The 19,665-nt window shown below is 34.6% G+C and overlaps 2 protein-coding genes across 2 annotated transcripts; both read left to right on the top strand.

Moving 5' to 3' along the window:
- Window positions 1-12,345: 12,345 nt before the first annotated feature.
- LOC138907190 (stachyose synthase-like) lies at window positions 12,346-12,840 on the top strand. Its single transcript, XM_070197555.1, has one exon. The coding sequence runs from the start codon at window positions 12,346-12,348 to the stop codon at window positions 12,838-12,840; it is 495 nt and encodes a 164-aa protein (XP_070053656.1).
- A 3,588-nt stretch (window positions 12,841-16,428) lies between these two features.
- Window positions 16,429-19,119, top strand: LOC104105941 (stachyose synthase). The gene is given in 5 exon segments (XM_070197550.1): window positions 16,429-17,223; window positions 17,330-17,507; window positions 17,598-17,621; window positions 17,624-17,950; window positions 18,474-19,119. Coding segments are annotated over 5 exon segments (1,905 nt in total). The 3' UTR covers window positions 19,055-19,119.
- Window positions 19,120-19,665: the final 546 nt, after the last annotated feature.

Genomic DNA, 19,665 nt, shown 5'->3' with positions numbered 1-19,665 from the left:
ACGCCTAACATCCACTAGCTAGGCAAGCCGACGTGAAATAATTAAATAGCTAATTTTTAACAGTTTAAACACAATGATGATATACAACGAGAATTAGAAACCCAATCCAATACAGTACTAACACAAGTCATGTAATAATATCTACTCCCAAAAATCAGGAGTTACGAGTACACGGGCAACTAGAAGTTCTACAAACAGAGTCTAAAATGAATACAACTGTTTCGAAGGAATGAACAGTAAAAGAGGGAAGAGGAAGGGGACTTCAAGATCTGCGAACGCCAGCAGATCTACCTCAAGTCTCCATATGCAATGATCCGAGCTGACGCACCTCACGCACCGCTGGGACCAATACCAGAATCTACACAAGAAGTGCAGAAGTGTAGTATGAGTACAACCAACCCAATGTACTCCGTAAGTGTCGAGTCTAACCTCGACGAGATAGTAATGAGGCTATGACAGGACACCTACGTAAATAAACCTGTACAAGTATATATATACAAAGCAGTAACAATAACAGAGAACAACAATGTATAAACCGGGAGGGGGCATGCAAAAGGGGAAAGATATGACAACTACGACAAGTATGAAATCGCGTAATAATCAAATAAATCTTCAACCAATGAGATCAGATAACCAACGATATGAAAATGGCACGGCATCACCCTTCGTGCTTTTACTTTCGTACTCACCATGAAATGATGATATAAGTAAAAATAAAATGGCACGACATCACCTTTCGTGCTTTTACTCCCAACCTCACCAACAACAATGAATAAATGAGATGAGTGGCATGATATCACCCTTCGTACTTTTACACTCTTCTTCACCATATAATAATGAATAAATGAGATAAATGGCATGACATCACCCTTCGTGCTTTTACACTCTTCTTCATCATATAATAATGAATAAATGAGATAAATGGCATGACATCACCCTTCGTGCTTTTACCACTACTAGAAATTCGGCAAAAATCGACCAAGAAAAATCGGCCAAAAAACCGATCAAAGTTGGCCGATTTTTCAAAATATTTTATCTTTTAATTTGTTTTTACGAAACCGACCAACTTTGATCGTTTTCTTTGGCGCAAAAATGCGGAAAACTATTTTTGAGTCCCACAAAATTTATTTTTCAAGAAACTGACCAACTTTGGTCGGTTTTTCAATTAAAATAAATAAAAATTAATATTAAAAAACCGACCAAAATTGGTCGGTTAATTCGGCCGGTCATTTTAAAAAACCGACCAACTTTGGTCAGTAATTTAATTTTTAATAAAACTGACCAACTTTTGTCGGTTATTTTCGTGCGAAAATACAATTAAAGAGTATAAACAAATAAAAGACAGTCTTAAAACAAAATGCACCAATGGTCTAGTGGTAGAATAGTATCCTGCCATAGTACAGACCCCGATTCGATTCCCAGATGGTGAATCTTTTGATTACATAATTAAAAAATCGACCAACTTTGGTTGGATATTTTTTTTGCAATATATTTTTTTTAATTTAACTGACCGACCAACGTTGGTCGGTAATTTTCGACCAATTTTGGTCGGTATGCCTTTTCGACTGTCAAAATACCGTCCACACATAAATGGTCGCGTTTTGGTCAGTAATTGGCCATAACCGACCAACTTTGGTCAGTTTTTTTGTCGGTATTTAGCGGATTTCTAGTAGTGTACTCTCTTCCTCACTATGTATTAATCAATAAATGAGATAAATGCAATGACCCGGCATTACCCTTCGGGCTTTTACACTCTTTCTTACCATGAAATGAAGATGATATGAATTCGAAAAAATAAATAATGCGGAGAATGTACTTAACGTCAAATATGATGCCAAGATACCCAACTTCAACTTTCAAAATACTCATCAATTACAAAATAAGCAATAATTACGGAAGGAATGATTAAAGAAGTAATAACCTAACCTAAGCATAGATATCATAAGGATACAAGTTCCACCCGCATGTTTTAACCCAACAATAACGCATAAGTACTCGTCACCTCACATATATATTGTACCCATACATTAAACACATAGCAAATAGGCAAACAAGTCCTAATATCTCAAGTCAAGGTTAAACACGACACTTACCTCGTTCCGCAATCAAATCAAAGCTCAAACGGGGCCTTTCCTCTAAATTCAGCCTTCAAACCAACCGAACCTAACCAAAACAGAGTTAATATCATCAAACAATGTTAGGGAAATCAATTACAATAGATAAAGCAAAGATTTTTACACTTTTTTAAAAAAGTCAACCTCGGGTCCGCTTGGTCAAAACCCGAGATTCGGACCAAAATTCAATTATCCATTCACCCCTAGCCCGATTATGTGATTAGTTTTGAAATCCGACCCCAATTTGAGATCTAAATCTAAATTTTACAAAAAAATCCAAATTCTACCAAAATCCCTGATTTTCTACCATGAAAGAGCATAAAATAAGGTTAGAAATCAATGGGTGTTGATGAAAATGGAAGAAAACAAGTTAAAATATACTAACCTACGAAGTGGGGATGAAATTCCTCTTCAAAATCGTCTTTAGACCGAGCTCTAATGTGAAGATGGTGAAAAATGAAGAAAATCCCGTCTTTGGAACATTTTAAGGACCCGTTTGGCCATAGATTTTGTCAAAATAAACTTGGGTTTTATTTGGCAAACACATATTTGGCCATAGATTTTGTCTATATTTTGGACAAATCTCAAATCCCAAATCCCAAAACCAGCTCAATAGCTGGTTTTAGGCCAAAATATCACTATTATATTTTTTAAAAATTGTCCCAAACTTTTATATTTTATAAAAGAGCCCACCATTTATTATTTTGTAACGATGTTGCTTCGTCTTCTCGGTCATCTGATAGTGTATCATGTAGTTCATTATAAAAATAATAATTTTGTATCAAATTTATTTATGTTCAGGACTATGGTTTGCGATAATATAATGAATGTTATTGATAATGGTACTGTTGGGTATTTGTGATAGTTTTTAGAACTTGTGGGCATAAGTCATGTTTCATGTTTTTCCAAACCAAACTTCACCAAAAACAGATGTCCAAACACATTTTCATCTTCAAACCAAACTTCACCCAAATCAGATTTTTCAAAATAAATTTGGGAATCTATGGCCAAACGCTAGGTAAATCACTGGCGTCAGGTCTTCATCGCGTTCGCGAAGGACCTGACACGATCGCAAAGCACATCAGCCCTATTGGCCTTCGCGTTCGCAAGATGCCCTACACATTTGTGATGGCTCTGCCTCTGGCTTTCGCGTTCGCAAGATGCCCTACACATTCGTGATGACTCTGCCTCTGGCTTTCGCGTTCGTGATCCTCCGATCGCGTTCGCGTAGAACACACAGCTGATCCCCCTTCCAGGCCCATACACGCTTCCTTGTTATCCTGTTACGTGAAAAGAAATTCGATTACACGAAAGAATTTCTAGGGGAGATGACAGTGTGATTAAAATTTTAAAACAAACAAATTGAGGAAATTTAGTCATAGCCGTCTCCCCACTTTGCAAGTTGCAACATTTCAGAATGTAATCTATTTAAGCTAATAATATACCACTAGATAAATATACTCACTCTATTTCAAAACGAATAAGTTTCTTGACCATGTTTTATGTAAAAGGTCTTTAATTATTTTGAATTGTGACTTATATTATTTTTTATGTAGTTTTAAATATGTAACTTTTATTTCGAAAAATTTAAAGAATCTGTGTCCGAATTTATACTGAAAATTACTCCGTCCGTCTCAAATTATCTGTCATGATTTCTAAAAATAGTTGTATCAAATTATTTGTCATTTTAGAAGTTCAAGACAAAATAAATTATATTTATCCTATTTTACCCTTAATAGTAATTGTTATTAAAAATGGAGATAGTATATAAATAGAGTAAATATTCAATGAAAAGAGATCATATCTTAAGGCATAAATAAAGATAAAATCGTCTAAAATCCCTCCTAATTAATATTTCTTAAGAGACGTATAAAAAAGAAACACGACATATAATTTGAGACGGAAAGGATAGTTAATTTAACTCTCGTACTTTAAAAAGATTCAAACAATTTAAAAGGAAAGAATTAACTATCTTTCTTTTAGTATATAACGGGATACCTAGTGGCTAGTGCTTGTTAATTAATGAGTTACATGGAAAAATAAAGGCCCCCTTACACCCCAAAAAGTTCATACCCAATCTTTCAAAGATCCAAGAACTTTCTCACTTTACCAGCACTAATTTTAAAACGAAATCTCCAAGTCAATAGTAAGCATATATATCTAACATATCGAATTTTAAAGAAGTTTAAGGAGCTGCAGCATTTGAATAATGCAAATTGCACTCTTTAAATTGAGCAAGCAATACTTTTCCTGCTGATGTAGTGAAATGGAAGAAAAAGAGAAAAGAAACACAAGAGAATAAAGAGTAACTATTTGAATTTACTCTAAAATAGTTAGTAATTGTTTAATTTTCGCTACTTTATTAAGTACATGTTAATTATTTCTGGTTACTTCTTTAATTTCTCTACATTATTACGTATTAATTAATTCCGAACTATTTTAGAGTAAATTCAAAGTTGAATAAACGCTAAACTTTATTATTAGTAGTATAGTACTACAACAACAAAAAAGTCCAGTATCCTCATGTCTCAACAGTCTCTTGTTTATCCACTAAACAAAACCTTCTCTTTTTCACCTTTACTAAATTTCTAACATTTATCCACCTTCCAATGTTTTAATTGTAGTTTTCATTACTTCAGTTAAATAGTTTAATGCCGTCTACTGGAGCACTTTCATTTTTAAAATGTACTCTATGTTCCAAATCAATAGTCTTATTTCCTACATTATTTTCCATGTCTTATTTCTATTCTAGTTCTAGATTAAAATTGTGTCCACCTTGAATTTAAAATGGTTAGTCCCTCGTTTTATATTAAAAGCAAATTTGAAATTCTTCAAGATATTTACTTCCTCTCTGCTTATGGACATAAGAAAAAATTGAACTTTTATTTGAAGTAAATAAGGACACATTAACTGCGGAGCAATTCCAGGTAAGGTCCCAATGAACTAAAACTGTCCCTTGTTTCTTTTGGTTTTCGAAGAGATAGAAACGTCAACATTTCATTAAGTCTTGGAAAATGATTTGGGTTTTAAGTAATCAATAATAAAGGTAAAATTGATTTTTTTCTTCTTAATTTGTTAAAATGGATAAGTAAAAATAAAAATATTTTTTTAGTATAATGAACAAGTAAAAGTAATGAAGTAACTAATAATAAGCCACCTCATTACTAATTTCTGGACTATGTTCTCATCCTTTTTGCTAGCAGTTAGCTCGGGAATTTAAGTCGGTTAATGCAAGTGCTACTTCATCAACTACTGTTTCATTTTAATAGTCACATATAAACACAAACCAAATACTATATTTATTCACGACTCATGTTTACATTAAATTAAATAATTTAATATTAGTATTTAAAAATAAAATAAAACATATAAGTAAATAATAAATATATGTATAAAAGGCATATATTGGTTTGTTTGCGGTTTCCAAACCAATGAAATTAGGATGGATGATAAAGGTGGAGCAAAAGCCTCAAGAGACCTCCACAATAGAACGATTTAACTCACCGGAGTATTGGTACCAAAAATACCGGTGAACATCGAGTCACTCGAAGGTTGTAAAACACACTGAAATTTTTGTGCAGAAGAGGAAGAAAAAGATCAGAAACTTTCGTAAGGAAAAATTTTGGGATTCAAAGTATATTTATAGAGTTGCTGGCATTGTTTCTGAAAAGGTTTGCAACCTTTTAGAAACAGCCATGGTTGTTGGAACAGGTTGTTTGAAATATTACGGAAAAACGGATTTAAAATAATCCGGAAAAGAAAACGGGCCTGACCGGGTCATGGGTTATTCCGGATTGAATTTTTCGTTAATTATTTAATTAATTAATTAATTAATTGAAAGAAATTTTATCCAAAAAGATTAATCAATCAATCGATCTTTATCCGAAGTCGAAGCCGAGCCGAGCGAGCGAGCGAGCGACGACGCGAGGCTTGCCTTCTTCTTAACTCTTTAAGAGCTAGAAGAAGAGCAATTATATATATACCCATCAAAAGCCTTTTCTTCCTCCAATATGGGACAATGTCCCTTTGCCAAGGAGAGAAACTAAAATATTTCATTTTTCCTGCATTTCTCATTCACCCTCTTTAAGCTACACAAGCTTAAAATCCCAACAATCCCCCACATGAATGGGGAATGGCTATAAAATAAAGGAATGCATGGACGCGTGTGTGTTTTACATGCAAGAATTAATTGCATCTGGATAAGTAGGTTTCCCTTTGAACTTTCCGTAGTGAACTTATATCGGATATACTCGGTCAATCGGTAGATTTGATATCTTTGAACCGTCGAGCTTTGTTGTATACCTAGACAACATAAGTCACACAATCAATCCTTAACCATCTATGGTTCTCACGGTTGTGTTCGTTTCAGCCATGAACACCACCTGGTTTCATGAGTGCTTAGAGAATGGGCCTTTACTTTCATTTCCCTTGAAGCGGCTTATACTTCACACTCACATAGGTGATTTCTAAACGTGTAATCCTATAGACACATTATCTGGTCATATCCTGCCAGACTTAGCAATTCATTAAAAAACCTTTAAGCTTTGTTGACTCATCAAAAAATCCTAATGCTTTACCTCGATTTTTGAACATTGTCTTCATCACGAGAATGGGTTGAGTTATTTGACAATGTTGAACCGTCATTCATAATTTTGTTTGATCTCTTTGAACCTAGCTCGTCGGATATCCAGTCTGCTAGGTAGAGTTACCGCCATGATGACTTGTCCTAGACCTTAACCCCATTTCCTTTGATGATCTTTCAACTGCCTCTCTAGATAGGCCTTTTGTAAGTGGATCCGACACGTTATCTCTTGACTTTACGTAGTCAATTGTGATAACACCACTAGAGAGTAGTTGTCTAACGGTATTGTGTCTCCATCGTATATGACGAGATTTTCCGTTATATATAACGCTCCCCGCCCTGCCTATTGCCATTTGACTATCACAATATATACAAATAGGTGCCAAAGGTTTGGGCCAAAATGGAATATCTTCCAAGAAATTCCGGAGCCATTCAGCTTCTTCACCTGCCTTATCTAAAGCTATGAATTCAGATTCTATTGTAGAACGGGCGATGCACGTTTGTTTGGATGATTTCCAAGACACTGCCCCACCCCCAATTGTGAAAATATATCCACTCGTGGATTTAACTTCAGATGATCCAGTTATCCAATTTTCATCACTATATCCCTCGATCACGGAGGGATATTTGTTATAATGCAAAGCGTAATTTTGGGTATGTTTGAGATACCTCAAAACTCGTTTCATTGCCATCCAATGTATGTGATTGGGATCACTTGTAAACCGACTCAGTTTACTAATAGCACATGCTATATCTGGTCGCGTACAATTCATAATATACATCAAACTTCCCAATAATCTTGCATAGTCCAGTTGTGAGTCACTTTCACCTTCATTCTTTTGAAGTGCATAACTCACGTCAATTGGAGTCTTGGCAATTTTGAAATCCAAATACTTGAACTTGTCAAGTACCTTTTCAATGTAGTGAAACTGTGATAATGCTAGACCTTACGGAGTCTTGTGAATTCTGATTCCTAAGATCACATCAGCAACTCCTAAGTCTTTCATATCGAATTTGCTAGCCAACATGCACTTAGTAGCATTTATATCTGCCATGTTTTTGCTCATTATCAACATGTCATCAACATATAAACAAACAATGACTTCGTGACTGGAGTATTTTTAATGTAATCACATTTATCGCGCTCGTTGATTTTAAACTCACTTGCCAACATTGTTTGGTCAAATTTGGCATGCTATTGTTTGGGTGTTTGTTTAAGTCCATAAAGCGACTTAATAAGTTTGCACACTTTCTTTTCTTTACCAGGAACCACAAAACCCTCAGGTTGTTCCATATAAATCTCTTCCTCTAATTCTCCATTTAAGAAAGCTGTTTTAACATCCATTTGATGGATTTCAAGACCATGCACGGCCGTTAGTGCCACTAACACCCTAATAGATGTTATCCTCGTTACTGGCGAATAAATGTCAAAGTAATCAAGGCCTTCCTTTTGTCTATAACCTTTGACAACAAGTCTTGCCTTATATTTGTCAATAGTGCCATCAGCTTTCACTTTTCGTTTAAAGATCCATTTCGAACCTAAAGGCTTATTTCCCGGAGGAAGATCTACCAATTCCCATGTATGGTTATCCAAAATTGATTGAATTTCACTATTGACTGCCTCTTTCCAAAACGCTGAATCAGAAGATGACATAGGTGCTTTAAAAGTTTGAGGCTCATTTTCAAGCAAGAATGTCACAAAATCTGGTCCAAAGGAAGTAGATGTTCTTTGACGTTTGCTACGCCTTGGATCTTCTATACTTGGAGTATTTTCCTTTGGTTCTTCCCGAGGTCGTTTAGGTCTTTCACTTAACGACTCAGATTCAGTTTTATACGGATAGATGCTTTCAAAGAATTCAGCATTATCTGATTCCATTACCATATTAATATGAATTTCGGGATTATCGGATTTATGAACCAAAAACCGACATGCTTTACTGTTTGTAGCATATCCAATGAAAACGCAATCAGCAGTTTTTGGTCCGATTTTAACCCTTTTAGGTAAAGGAACTTGTACCTTTGCTAGACACCCCCACACTTTGAAATATTTCAAGTTGGGTTTTCTTCCTTTCCATTTTTCATATGGAATAGATTGCGTTTTGTTGTGGGGTACTCTGTTGAGTATTTGGTTAGCTGTAAGGATAGTTTCGCCCCACAAACTCTGCGGTAATCCGGAACTTATTAATAAAGAATTCATCATTTTCTTTAATGTCCGATTTTTCCTTTCCGTAATTCCATTGGATTGAGGTGTGTAAGGTGCAGTAGTTTGATGGATAATTCCATATTCTGAATATATTTCTGCAAACGGAGATTCATATTCTCCACCCCTATCACTTCTAATCATTTTGATCTTTTTATTCAATTGATTCTCCACTTCATTCTTGTATTGCTTAAATGCTTCAATTGCTTCATCCTTACTATTAAGCAAATAAACATAACAATATCGAGTGCAATCATCAATAAAAGTAATAAAATACTTTTTCCCACCTCGAGATGGTGTCGATTTCATATCACAAATATCAGTATGAATTAAGTCTAAAGGATTTGAATTCCTTTCATTAGACTTATAAGGATGTTTTACAAACTTAGACTCAACACATATTTGACATTTTGATTTATTATACTCGAATTTAGGCAATACTTCTAAATTAATTAACTTCCGCAAGGTTTTGTAATTAACATGTCCTAAATGAATATGCCATAAATCATTTGACTCCAATAAATAAGAAGAAGCTGAAATTTTATTCATACTGTCAACAACCATTACATTTAGTTTGAAAAGGCCCTCTGTGAGGTAGCCCTTTCCAACATATATTTTATTCTTGCTTACAATAACTTTATCAGAAATAAATACACATTTGAATCCATTCTTAACAAGTAAAGAAGTAGAAACTAAATTCTTTCTAATAGTAGGAACATGAAGAACGTTGTTGAGCGTTAACACCTTGCCGGAAGTCATCTTCAGGGATATCTTCCCATAACTTTCAATCTTGGCTATTGCAGTATTTCCCATGGAAAGCTCTTCTTCGGGACCAGCAGTAGAGTAAGTCGCAAATGCTTCCTTGATAGCATAAATATGTCGAGTGGCTCCAGAGTCAATCCACCACTCCTTCGGATTTCCAACTAGGTTGCATTCCGAAAGCATTGCACACAGATCATCAATGTTATCATTCTTATCCACTATGTTGGCATGTCCCTTCTTCTTATCCTTTTTCGGGAGACGACAATCAGGGGCTTTGTGATCGGTTTTTCACAATTGTAGCAGCTGCCCTTGAATTTCTTTTTGTTCTGCTCCTTAGTCTGTTCAGAAGACCTCTTTATCTTCTTACTTTTTGGAGCAGTCTCCTCAACGATATTAGCTCCCATGATCATTGAATTTCCACGATACTTCTTCTCGGCTGTTTTGTTGTCTTCCTCAATCTTGAGACGAATCACAAGATCTTCCAACTTCATTTCTTTGCGCTTGTGCTTTAGATAGTTCTTGAAATCTCTCCACGAAGGAGGCAATTTTTCAATCATTGCAGCCACTTGAAATGCTTCATTCACGACCATACCTTCAGCAATAAGGTCATAAAAAATAAGTTGAAGCTCTTGAACTTGGGTTCCAACAGTTTTGTTGTCTATTATTTTATAGTCTAGAAACTTTGCAACCACGAACTTCTTCAAGAATGCATCTTCAGTCTTGTACTTCATCTCAAGTGCGTCCCATAATTCTTTCGAAGTATTCATCGCATTGTACACATTGTACAAGTCATCCTCTAAAGCACTTAAGATATAGTCTTTGCAAAGAAAATCTGCCTGCTTCCACACCTCAACAATCATGAATTTCTCGTTGTCCGGCATGTCCGCAGCAGGCACTGGAGGTTCTTCACTAGTGAATTTCTGCATACTAAATGTGGTAAGCCAGAAGAACACCCTTTGCTGCCATCCTTTGAAGTTGGCTCCGAAAAATTTCCCCGATTTCTATGCCGGTGGAACAACAGTCCGGCTTGACGAGGCTATCATCGTTGCCGCAATAGTCGCAGGAGAATTTCCGTTATCAATTGTCATTTCTCACTGTAAACAACAGAAGAGTTCAATTAATGGCAAAACCAGAACAGTAAACAATACTGTTATTAACAGCAAACAGTATGTATAATAAATAAAACCGAAGTTTGTATATACTGTTTCACAGAAAACGATGAAGTTTTTATGTTCTTCAAATCGTTTTCTGAATTTCAATACTCCGATGAAGTTTTTATATCTTTAAATCAGAATAGTAAAATTCAGAAGGAGTAGAAAACCACACAGGTTTTAATCTCCACAAACAAAATACAGAATATAATAAAATAATTTTCTTAAGATTGTTATAAATATGTATTGATGTAATAAACAATTAAACCATTAAACTTTCTGAAATATATAAACAAAACAGAAAGTTAGTAATACTTGTTTAACTAAATAAATTACGGAAAAACAGTATAGGAATAAATCGAGCCCACTGAATACACAGTGTGTCCTTAAGGAAATTATTCCCCTCAAGTACCCGAGGTACTGGAATATATCCTCTCAGGATAGAACGATTTAACTCACCGGAGTATTGGTACCAAAAACCCTGGTGAACAGCGAGCCACTCGAAGGTTGTAAAACACACTGGAATTTTTGTGTAGAAGAAGAAGAAGAAGATCAGAAAATTTCGTAAGGAAAGATTTTGGGATTCAAAGTATATTTATAGAGTTGCTGGCATTGTTTCTGAAAAGATTTGCAACCTTTCAGAAACAGCAATGGCTGTTAGAACAGGTTGTTTGAAATATTGCGGGAAAACGGATTTAAAATAATCCGAGAAAGAAAACGGGCTTGACCAGACCGGGTCGCGGGTCATGGGTTATTCCAGATTGAATTTTTCGTTAATTATTTAATTAATTAATTAAATAATTAAAAAAAAATTGTCCAAAAAGATTAATCAATCAATCTTTGACCGAATTCGAATCTGAATCCAAAGAAGCCGAAGCTGTAGCCGAGCGAGGCTTGCCTTCTTCTTAACTCTTTAAGAGTTAGAAGAAGAGCAATTATATATATACCCATCAAAAGCCTTTTCTTCCTCCAAAATGGGACAATGTCACTTTGCCAAGAAGGGAAACTTAAATATTTCATTTTCCCTCCATTTCTCATTCACCCTCTTTACGCTATACAAGTTTAAAATCCCAACACAATCAAACTATTGATTCTAAACCGATCATATTATCTAATTCTGTGGGTCAAAATACAACCCAAACATATAAAATCAAATTTGGCAATTGAACATTATGTAAATTTGGATGAATACAATAATTTAAGAAAAATGCATTACATTTCACTTTTTTATTCCAAAAAACAAAATACAAAAGGCAGGAAGATTAAACATGTTGGGCGGGTTAGGTTATAACCAACATTTGTTCTATCTTGACCCAAATAAACTTTGGCGAGTCGAGTCATTGACCTGTTTATTAGTTCTGATCTATCTTGACTCGCTAAAATTTGACCTAACCCGCCTACTTACAACCTCTATTTACGGCGTTGTTTTCTTGTTGGCCATAGTATGGAGGAGTCATTGGTACATTCAATTGCCAAGGAGCAGGGTGGGATCCGAAGGAGAGAAGAATCAAAGGATACTCGCAGTGCTACAAGCCAATGACAGGGTCAGTCCATGTAAATGACATTGAATGGGACCAACTGAAAGAAGCATCTCAAATGGGTGAAGCAGAGGAGTATGCTGTGTATCTTAACCAAACTGAGAAATTATTCTTGACAAAGCCTACCTCAGACACAATTCCAATGACCATAAAACCATCTTTTTTTGAAATATTTAGCTTTGTACCTATCAAACAGCTCAGTCCTATTGCTAAATTTGCTCCAATTGGACTCACCAACATGTTCAACAGCGGAGGAGCCATACAAGGACTTCAATACAGTAAATTTGCTGGTGATGGTGAAAATGCAAGTGCAAAAGCTGAAGTTAAAGGTGGTGGGAATTTCTTAGCTTACTCAAATGTGTTGCCTATCAAGTGTTACTTGAATGGTGCTGAAATTGAGTTTGAATGGTCTTCTGAAGATGGAAAATTGACCCTCAATCTACCTTGGAATGAAGAGGCCAATGGAATTTCTAATGTAACTTTTCTTTTTTAGTGCAATTTAACCTTGGCAAGATGCTGCTCAAGTTTGAGAATTATAATACTAATAGCCAAGTAATTGTAACCGGGCAGGTACACAGATAACCATTCTCAAGGACGCTAGCCAATACTTACTAATCTTAACTTCAGACCAATTCAGGATATGTCCTAAAATTTGAATTAAAAAACTGAAATTCAGGACGTACTAACTAATTCCTAAATAACAATTCTTTATAGTGGCTACCTGGTATCATTTCTACAATTGTAATGCTATCTTATTAATGATATTAAAGTATGTTTTATGTGAATTACACCCCAAAAATGCCAAATGTGACTATTGGGATTTTGGAATTAGAAGTTTTCACATTTTTTTCCTCCTTTTAACTCTCCTCGGGTTATTTTTCTCCTTTTGTTACATAATCCTTTTTCAATTTCTTTTTAGTTGTATTGTGATTAGGGTGTTCATGGTTCGGTTTGGATCGTTTTTTCCAAAAAAGAAACCAAACCAAGTAAGTTGGTTCTTCAAATATTGGAAATATGTGTTTGGTTTCTTCATATTCAAGTAAGTCGATTTTTTATCGATTCGGTTTTTATCGATTTTTGTCGGTTTTTCGGTTATTTATCGATTTCTTCCTAAATATGAGACATACACTACCAAACACATATTCCGGCGAGTACATTTTCAACGTAACACTATCAAACCAATTGCTCTTTGAGAAATCTATCATTTACCAAGATGTATTGATGATAATTGAATCAAATAGTGATGAATAATTTAATTACCAACCAAACTAGTATATAAAAACAAAGAATTAGATTATTATAATAGCAAAGAACTAGACTAACAATATAAATGACTAATATGTACCATAGATTTTTAGAAACTATATATATATACTATATATATACTATACTATATATACACAGTATATAAGCCATATTCGATAGTATACATCTTACGATATATTATATATACATCTTAATTTAGTAAGATGTATATATATGTAGAGAGAGAGAGAGAGAGAGAGAGAGAGAGAGAGAGAGAGAGAGAGAGAGAGAGAGAAAGAGAGAGAGAAAGAGAGATATCTTAAGCCATATTCGATAGTATATAAATATATATGGTATATATATATATCTTAAGATGTATATATAGTATATAAATCGAATATTAATGTATAAATCTTAAGATATATATATATATAGTAAATTGAATATAGCTTATATATCTTAAGATGTATATATAATATAATATAGTATATATATTATAATGCATTGCTTTGAATATCTCTTTACAATATTTTTGTCTTTAAATTTAAATTAAAAAATTTAGGTGACAATTCTATAATATAATTTACTAGGAATTGCCTTAGATATTTTTATTACCATTTTTTTCTCTAACTTGTATAAAAATAATTTAAAAAATAGAAAGTATTCGTTGGGCCCGCTTAGGGACCGGCCCACTTAACACGAGACCGTTAGTTCGTGGTCCCGGTCCCGGACCGGCTCCAACAAGAAGCCCGCGAAGCCCGGGACGGCTTAGGACCGGCCTGCCTAGGACCAGACCACTTAGGACCGGGCCCGGCCCACATGCCACCCCTAGCTACGATTCACAACACACATAGTTTCTATCATAATTATTTACTTTATCATGTCTATCGTAATGTACTGTAACTGAGAAGTTTACTAAAATACCCTCAATTATTTTAAATATTATCAAGAATTAGACATAAAGTAATTAGAATTGGAGTTAAAAATCAAAGTAGAAGAAAGAACAAAACAAAAAGAAGGCAAAACCTATACCTGATGTTGGAGTTGGAAGCGGCATAAGGAAAAAAGGAATGAAGACATAGATTATAGATTAGGAGAGTTGGATTAAAATAAAAAAAAAGTAAAGGGTAAAATAGAATTATAAAGTAATAAGTTAGGGCATAATTGGAAAAAAAAAATAGGAAACAATCCCACTACACCAAATCGATTGTTTAAAAAAAAGGATTTTTTATTGTTCTGGAACAATGGATTTTACAATACAAATACTACCAATTTTAACTAAACAATCATAATAAACATTATTTTGAATAATAATACAATATGATACAATGGGTAACAACCGCTCAAACAAGCCGTAAATGTATTGCTCATTTATTATTATTTACTATATAGAATACTATACTATAAGCATGCAGCAGGTCAACATGCCTGCTTGCTGACCGTAGGCTTTTTTGGAATTTCAAAATGTTTGAACTTTAGAGCTATTGTACTTCATTGTGACGACTAGGAGTGGCAAACGGGCGGGTCAGTTTGGATATGGTTCGGATCAAAAATGAATAATGAAAAAATAGATAAATTATTTGATCTGATCCATATTTAATACGGATAAAAAATAAGTTAATCGGCGGATAATATGAGTAATCATATTATCCATAACTTTATGAATATGATCACTTTTGGGATAATTCTTAATCTCCTAAACTTGAGGAGCCCCCAATTTAAGGTTTTACAAATATAAAAATTAAACCCATTGAGTACACATTGAGTACACCAATGGTTGTTCGATCACTTGAAGTGAATAAGAATTTGTTCCGACCTCCAAAAGAGGATGAGGAACTCCTTAGTCCCGAAATACCTTATCTTAGTGAAATTGGTGTACTTATGTATCTTGCTAATGCTACAAGGCCTGACATAGTATTTTTATTAATTTACTAGCAATATATAGCTCTTCTCCTACACAGAGATATTTGAACGGGATTAAACATATATTGCAATATTTAAAGGGAATACTTGATATGGGTTTATTTTATTCTAACAAAGGTAGTGCAGATCTTGTTGGTTATACAGATGCATGTTATTTATCTGATCCACATAAAGCTCGATCTCAAACCGGGTACGTGTTTACATGTGGAGATACTATCATATCATGGCGCTCCACAAAGCAATCTATTATTATCACTTCTTCAAATCATGCTGAGATAATAGCTATTCATAAGGCAAATAGGGAATGTGTATGGTTGAGATCAATGATTCATTTTATTCAAGGAAAATGTGGTTTGGAATGTGATAAAGATCCACAATTTTATACGAAGACAATGCTGCTTGCATAAATGGAGGATTTATAAAAGGAGATAGAACGAAACATATTTAACCAAAATTATTCTACACACATGATCGTCAGAAAAATGGTGACATTGATATATAACAAATCCGTTCAAGTAACAATCTGGCAGATTTATTCACTAAATCTTTGCCAACTTCAACTTTTGAGAAGATGGTTTACAAGATTGGAATGTGGAGACTCAAATATTTGAAATAAGATTTTTATCAGGGGAAGTAAAATACACGCTATACTCTTTTTTCCTTATTAAGATTTTTCCCACAGGGTTTTCCTTATAAGGTTTTTAATGAGACAACTAGTTATGCGTATTACTAAATATGTGTACTTTTTTTCTTTCACTAGGATTTTTTCCCACGGGGTTTTTCCTCGTAAGGTTTTAATGAGTCACATTATCTTTTAAATGAACATCCAATGGGAAGTGTTATAAATATATTATATTATGGATGTTCATTTAGTATTCCGTTGTAAATAAGCTTCCTGAAAAAGCTTATCTATATGAGACTCCGCCGTAAATATGTTTATCTATTTAGTACTCTATTTTCTCCTAGGTTTCTTATTATTGATGATGGTTGGCAAAGTATTAATTTTGATGATCAAGATTCAAATGAAGATGCAAAAAATTTGGTTCTAGGTGGGACCCAAATGACTGCTAGGCTCCACAGGCTAGATGAAGGTGAAAAATTCAGAAAGTACAAGGCTGGATCTTTATTGGGGCCTAATCCTCCACTTTTTGATCCCTAGAAACCAAAGATGTTAATTTCAAAGGCAATTGAGATTGAGCATGCTGAAAAGGCTCGTGACAAGGCGGCTCAATCAGAACTTACTGACTTGTCAGAGTTCGATATAATGATTGAGAAAGTGAAGAAAGAACTGAATGAGATGTTTGGTGGGCACCGGTTATGAATTGTACGCGGGCAAGATGGTGATGGATTGCGATATAACAACCAAGGCTGTGGAAGCAGCTTTTGTAAGTCGGAGGACAAGGGGATGAAAGCGTTTACTAAGGATTTGAGAACACATTTCAAAGGCCTAGATGATATTTACGTGTGGCACGCATTATGTGGTGCTTGGGGTGGTGTATGGCCTGGAACCGCGCACCTGAATTCCAAGATAATCCCTTGTAAACTTTCTCCAGGGCTTGACCGAACGATGGATGATCTTGCAGTGGTCAAAATAGTGGAAGATGGCATTGGACTAGTTCATCCTGATCAAGCTGATGATTTTTATGATTCAATGCATTCTTACCTTTCTAATGTGAGAATTACAGGCGTTAAAGTCGATGTTATTCATGTATGTTCTTCCAATACTCTGCAGTTACAATTTAGTTTTTTAGCAAGTGGTTTATTGCCTTCATTTTATTTTACAAGCAATTTTTAACTGGTAAGTTTTCATGCAGACACTTGAATATATCAGTGAGGAATATGGTGGTCGAGTTGAGCTCGCGAAGAAATATTACAACGGGCTATCAAAATCAGTAGCATAGAATTTCAATGGGACTGGACTCATATCCAGCATGCAACAATGTAATGACTTTTTCTTCCTAGGAACAAAGCAAATTTCAATGGGAAGAGTTGGTAAGATTTTCTTACTATCCTTTTCATAGTGTAAATTTAACAGAACATATGTAAGCTAATACTAGTGGTTGTTAATAAAAACTATTACAGGGGATGATTTCTGGTTTCAAGATCCAAATGGTTACAGGGGGTGCATATGATTCATTGTGCTTATAACAGTATGTGGATGGGTCAGATTATACAACCAGATTGGGATATGTTTCAATCTGATCATATTTGTGCTAAATTTCATGCTGGATCCAGGGCTATATGTGGGGGACCTGTTTATGTGAGTGATTCCGTAGGTGGCCATGATTTTGATCTTTTAAAGAAGCTAGTTTTCCCTGATGGTACAATTCCAAAGTGCCAATATTTTGCACTTCCAACTAGAGACTGCATCTTCAAGAATCCACTCTTTGATGGCAAAACCATACTCAAGATTTGGAACTTCAACAAGGTATGCAAACAAGCAATTGTTATTAAAATTTTGAATTTGATTTAGCATGCCAATTTGTATCATCATTTTCAAGTAGAGGTAGAAAAATCATCTCACTTCAACTAATCCACAAAGTTTAAATGGGTTGGTTATAATATGTTTGTTGACTTGATTCAACAAGTTGAACTTGAAATGATCCATCAAACTATTGATTCTAAACCGATCATATTATCTAATTCTGTGGGTCAAAATACAACCCAAACATATAAAATCAAATTTGGAAATTGAACATTATGTAAATTTGGATGAATATAAGCTAATAATTTAAGAAAAATGCATTACATTTCACTTTTTTATTCCAAAAAACAAAATACAAAAGGGAGAAAGATTAAACATGTTGGGCGGGTTAGGTTATGACCAGACATTTGTTCTATCTTGACCCAAGTAAACTTTGGCGAGTCGAGTCATTGACCTGTTTATTAATTCTGACCTATCTTGACTCGCTAAAATTTGACCTAACCCGCCTACTTACGACCTCTATTTACGGCGTTGTTTTCTTGTTACATTCAATTGCCAAGGAGCAGGGTGGGATCCGAAGGAGAGAAGAATCAAGGGATACTCGCAGTGCTACAAGCCAATGACAGGGTCAGTCCATGTAAATGACATTGAATGGGACCAACTGAAAGAAGCATCTCAAATGGGTGAAGCAGAGGAGTATGCTGTGTATCTTAACCAAACTGAGAAATTATTCTTGACAAAGCCTACCTCAGACACAATTCCAATGACCATAAAACCATCTTTTTTTGAAATATTTAGCTTTGTACCTATCAAACAGCTCAGTCCTATTGCTAAATTTGCTCCAATTGGACTCACCAACATGTTCAACAGCGGAGGAGCCATACAAGGACTTCAATACAGTAAATTTGCTGGTGATGGTGAAAATGCAAGTGCAAAAGCTGAAGTTAAAGGTGGTGGGAATTTCTTAGCTTACTCAAATGTGTTGCCTATCAAGTGTTACTTGAATGGTGCTGAAATTGAGTTTGAATGGTCTTCTGAAGATGGAAAATTGACCCTCAATCTACCTTGGAATGAAGAGGCCAATGGAATTTCTAATGTAACTTTTCTTTTTTAGTTCAATTTAACCTTGGCAAGATGCTGCTCAAGTTTGAGAATTATAATACTAATAGCCAAGTAATTGTAACCGGGCAGGTACACAGATAACCATTCTCAGGGACACTAACCAATACTTAGTAATCTTAACTTCAGACCAATTCAGGATATGTCCTAAAAATTGAATTAAAAAACTGAAATTCAGGACGTACTGACTAATTCCTAAATAACAATTCTTTATAGTGGCTATCTGGTATCATTTCTACAATTGTAATGCTATCTTATTAATGATATTAAAGTATGTTTTATGTGAATTACACCCCAAAAATGCCAAATGTGACTATTGGGATTTTGGAATTAGAAGTTTTCACATTTTTTTCTTCCTTTTAACTCTCTTCGGGTTATTTTTCTCCTTTTGTTACATAATCCTTTTTCAATTTCTTTTTAGTTGTATTGTGATTAGGGTGTTCATGGTTCGGTTTGGATCGGTTTTTTCCAAAAAAGACACCAAACCAAGCAAGTTGGTTCTTCAAATATTAGAAATATGTGTTTGGTTTCTTCATATTCAAGTAAGTCGGTTTTTTATCGATTTGGTTTTTATCGGTTTTTCAGTTATTTATCGAAATATGAGAC

The sequence above is a fragment of the Nicotiana tomentosiformis genome, chromosome 1 (genome assembly GCF_000390325.3).
Source record: "Nicotiana tomentosiformis chromosome 1, ASM39032v3, whole genome shotgun sequence".
NCBI classification, from domain to species: domain Eukaryota; kingdom Viridiplantae; phylum Streptophyta; class Magnoliopsida; order Solanales; family Solanaceae; genus Nicotiana; species Nicotiana tomentosiformis.
Note: the sequence above shows the minus strand (reverse complement) of the source record. Positions and strands in the feature narration are given on the sequence as shown.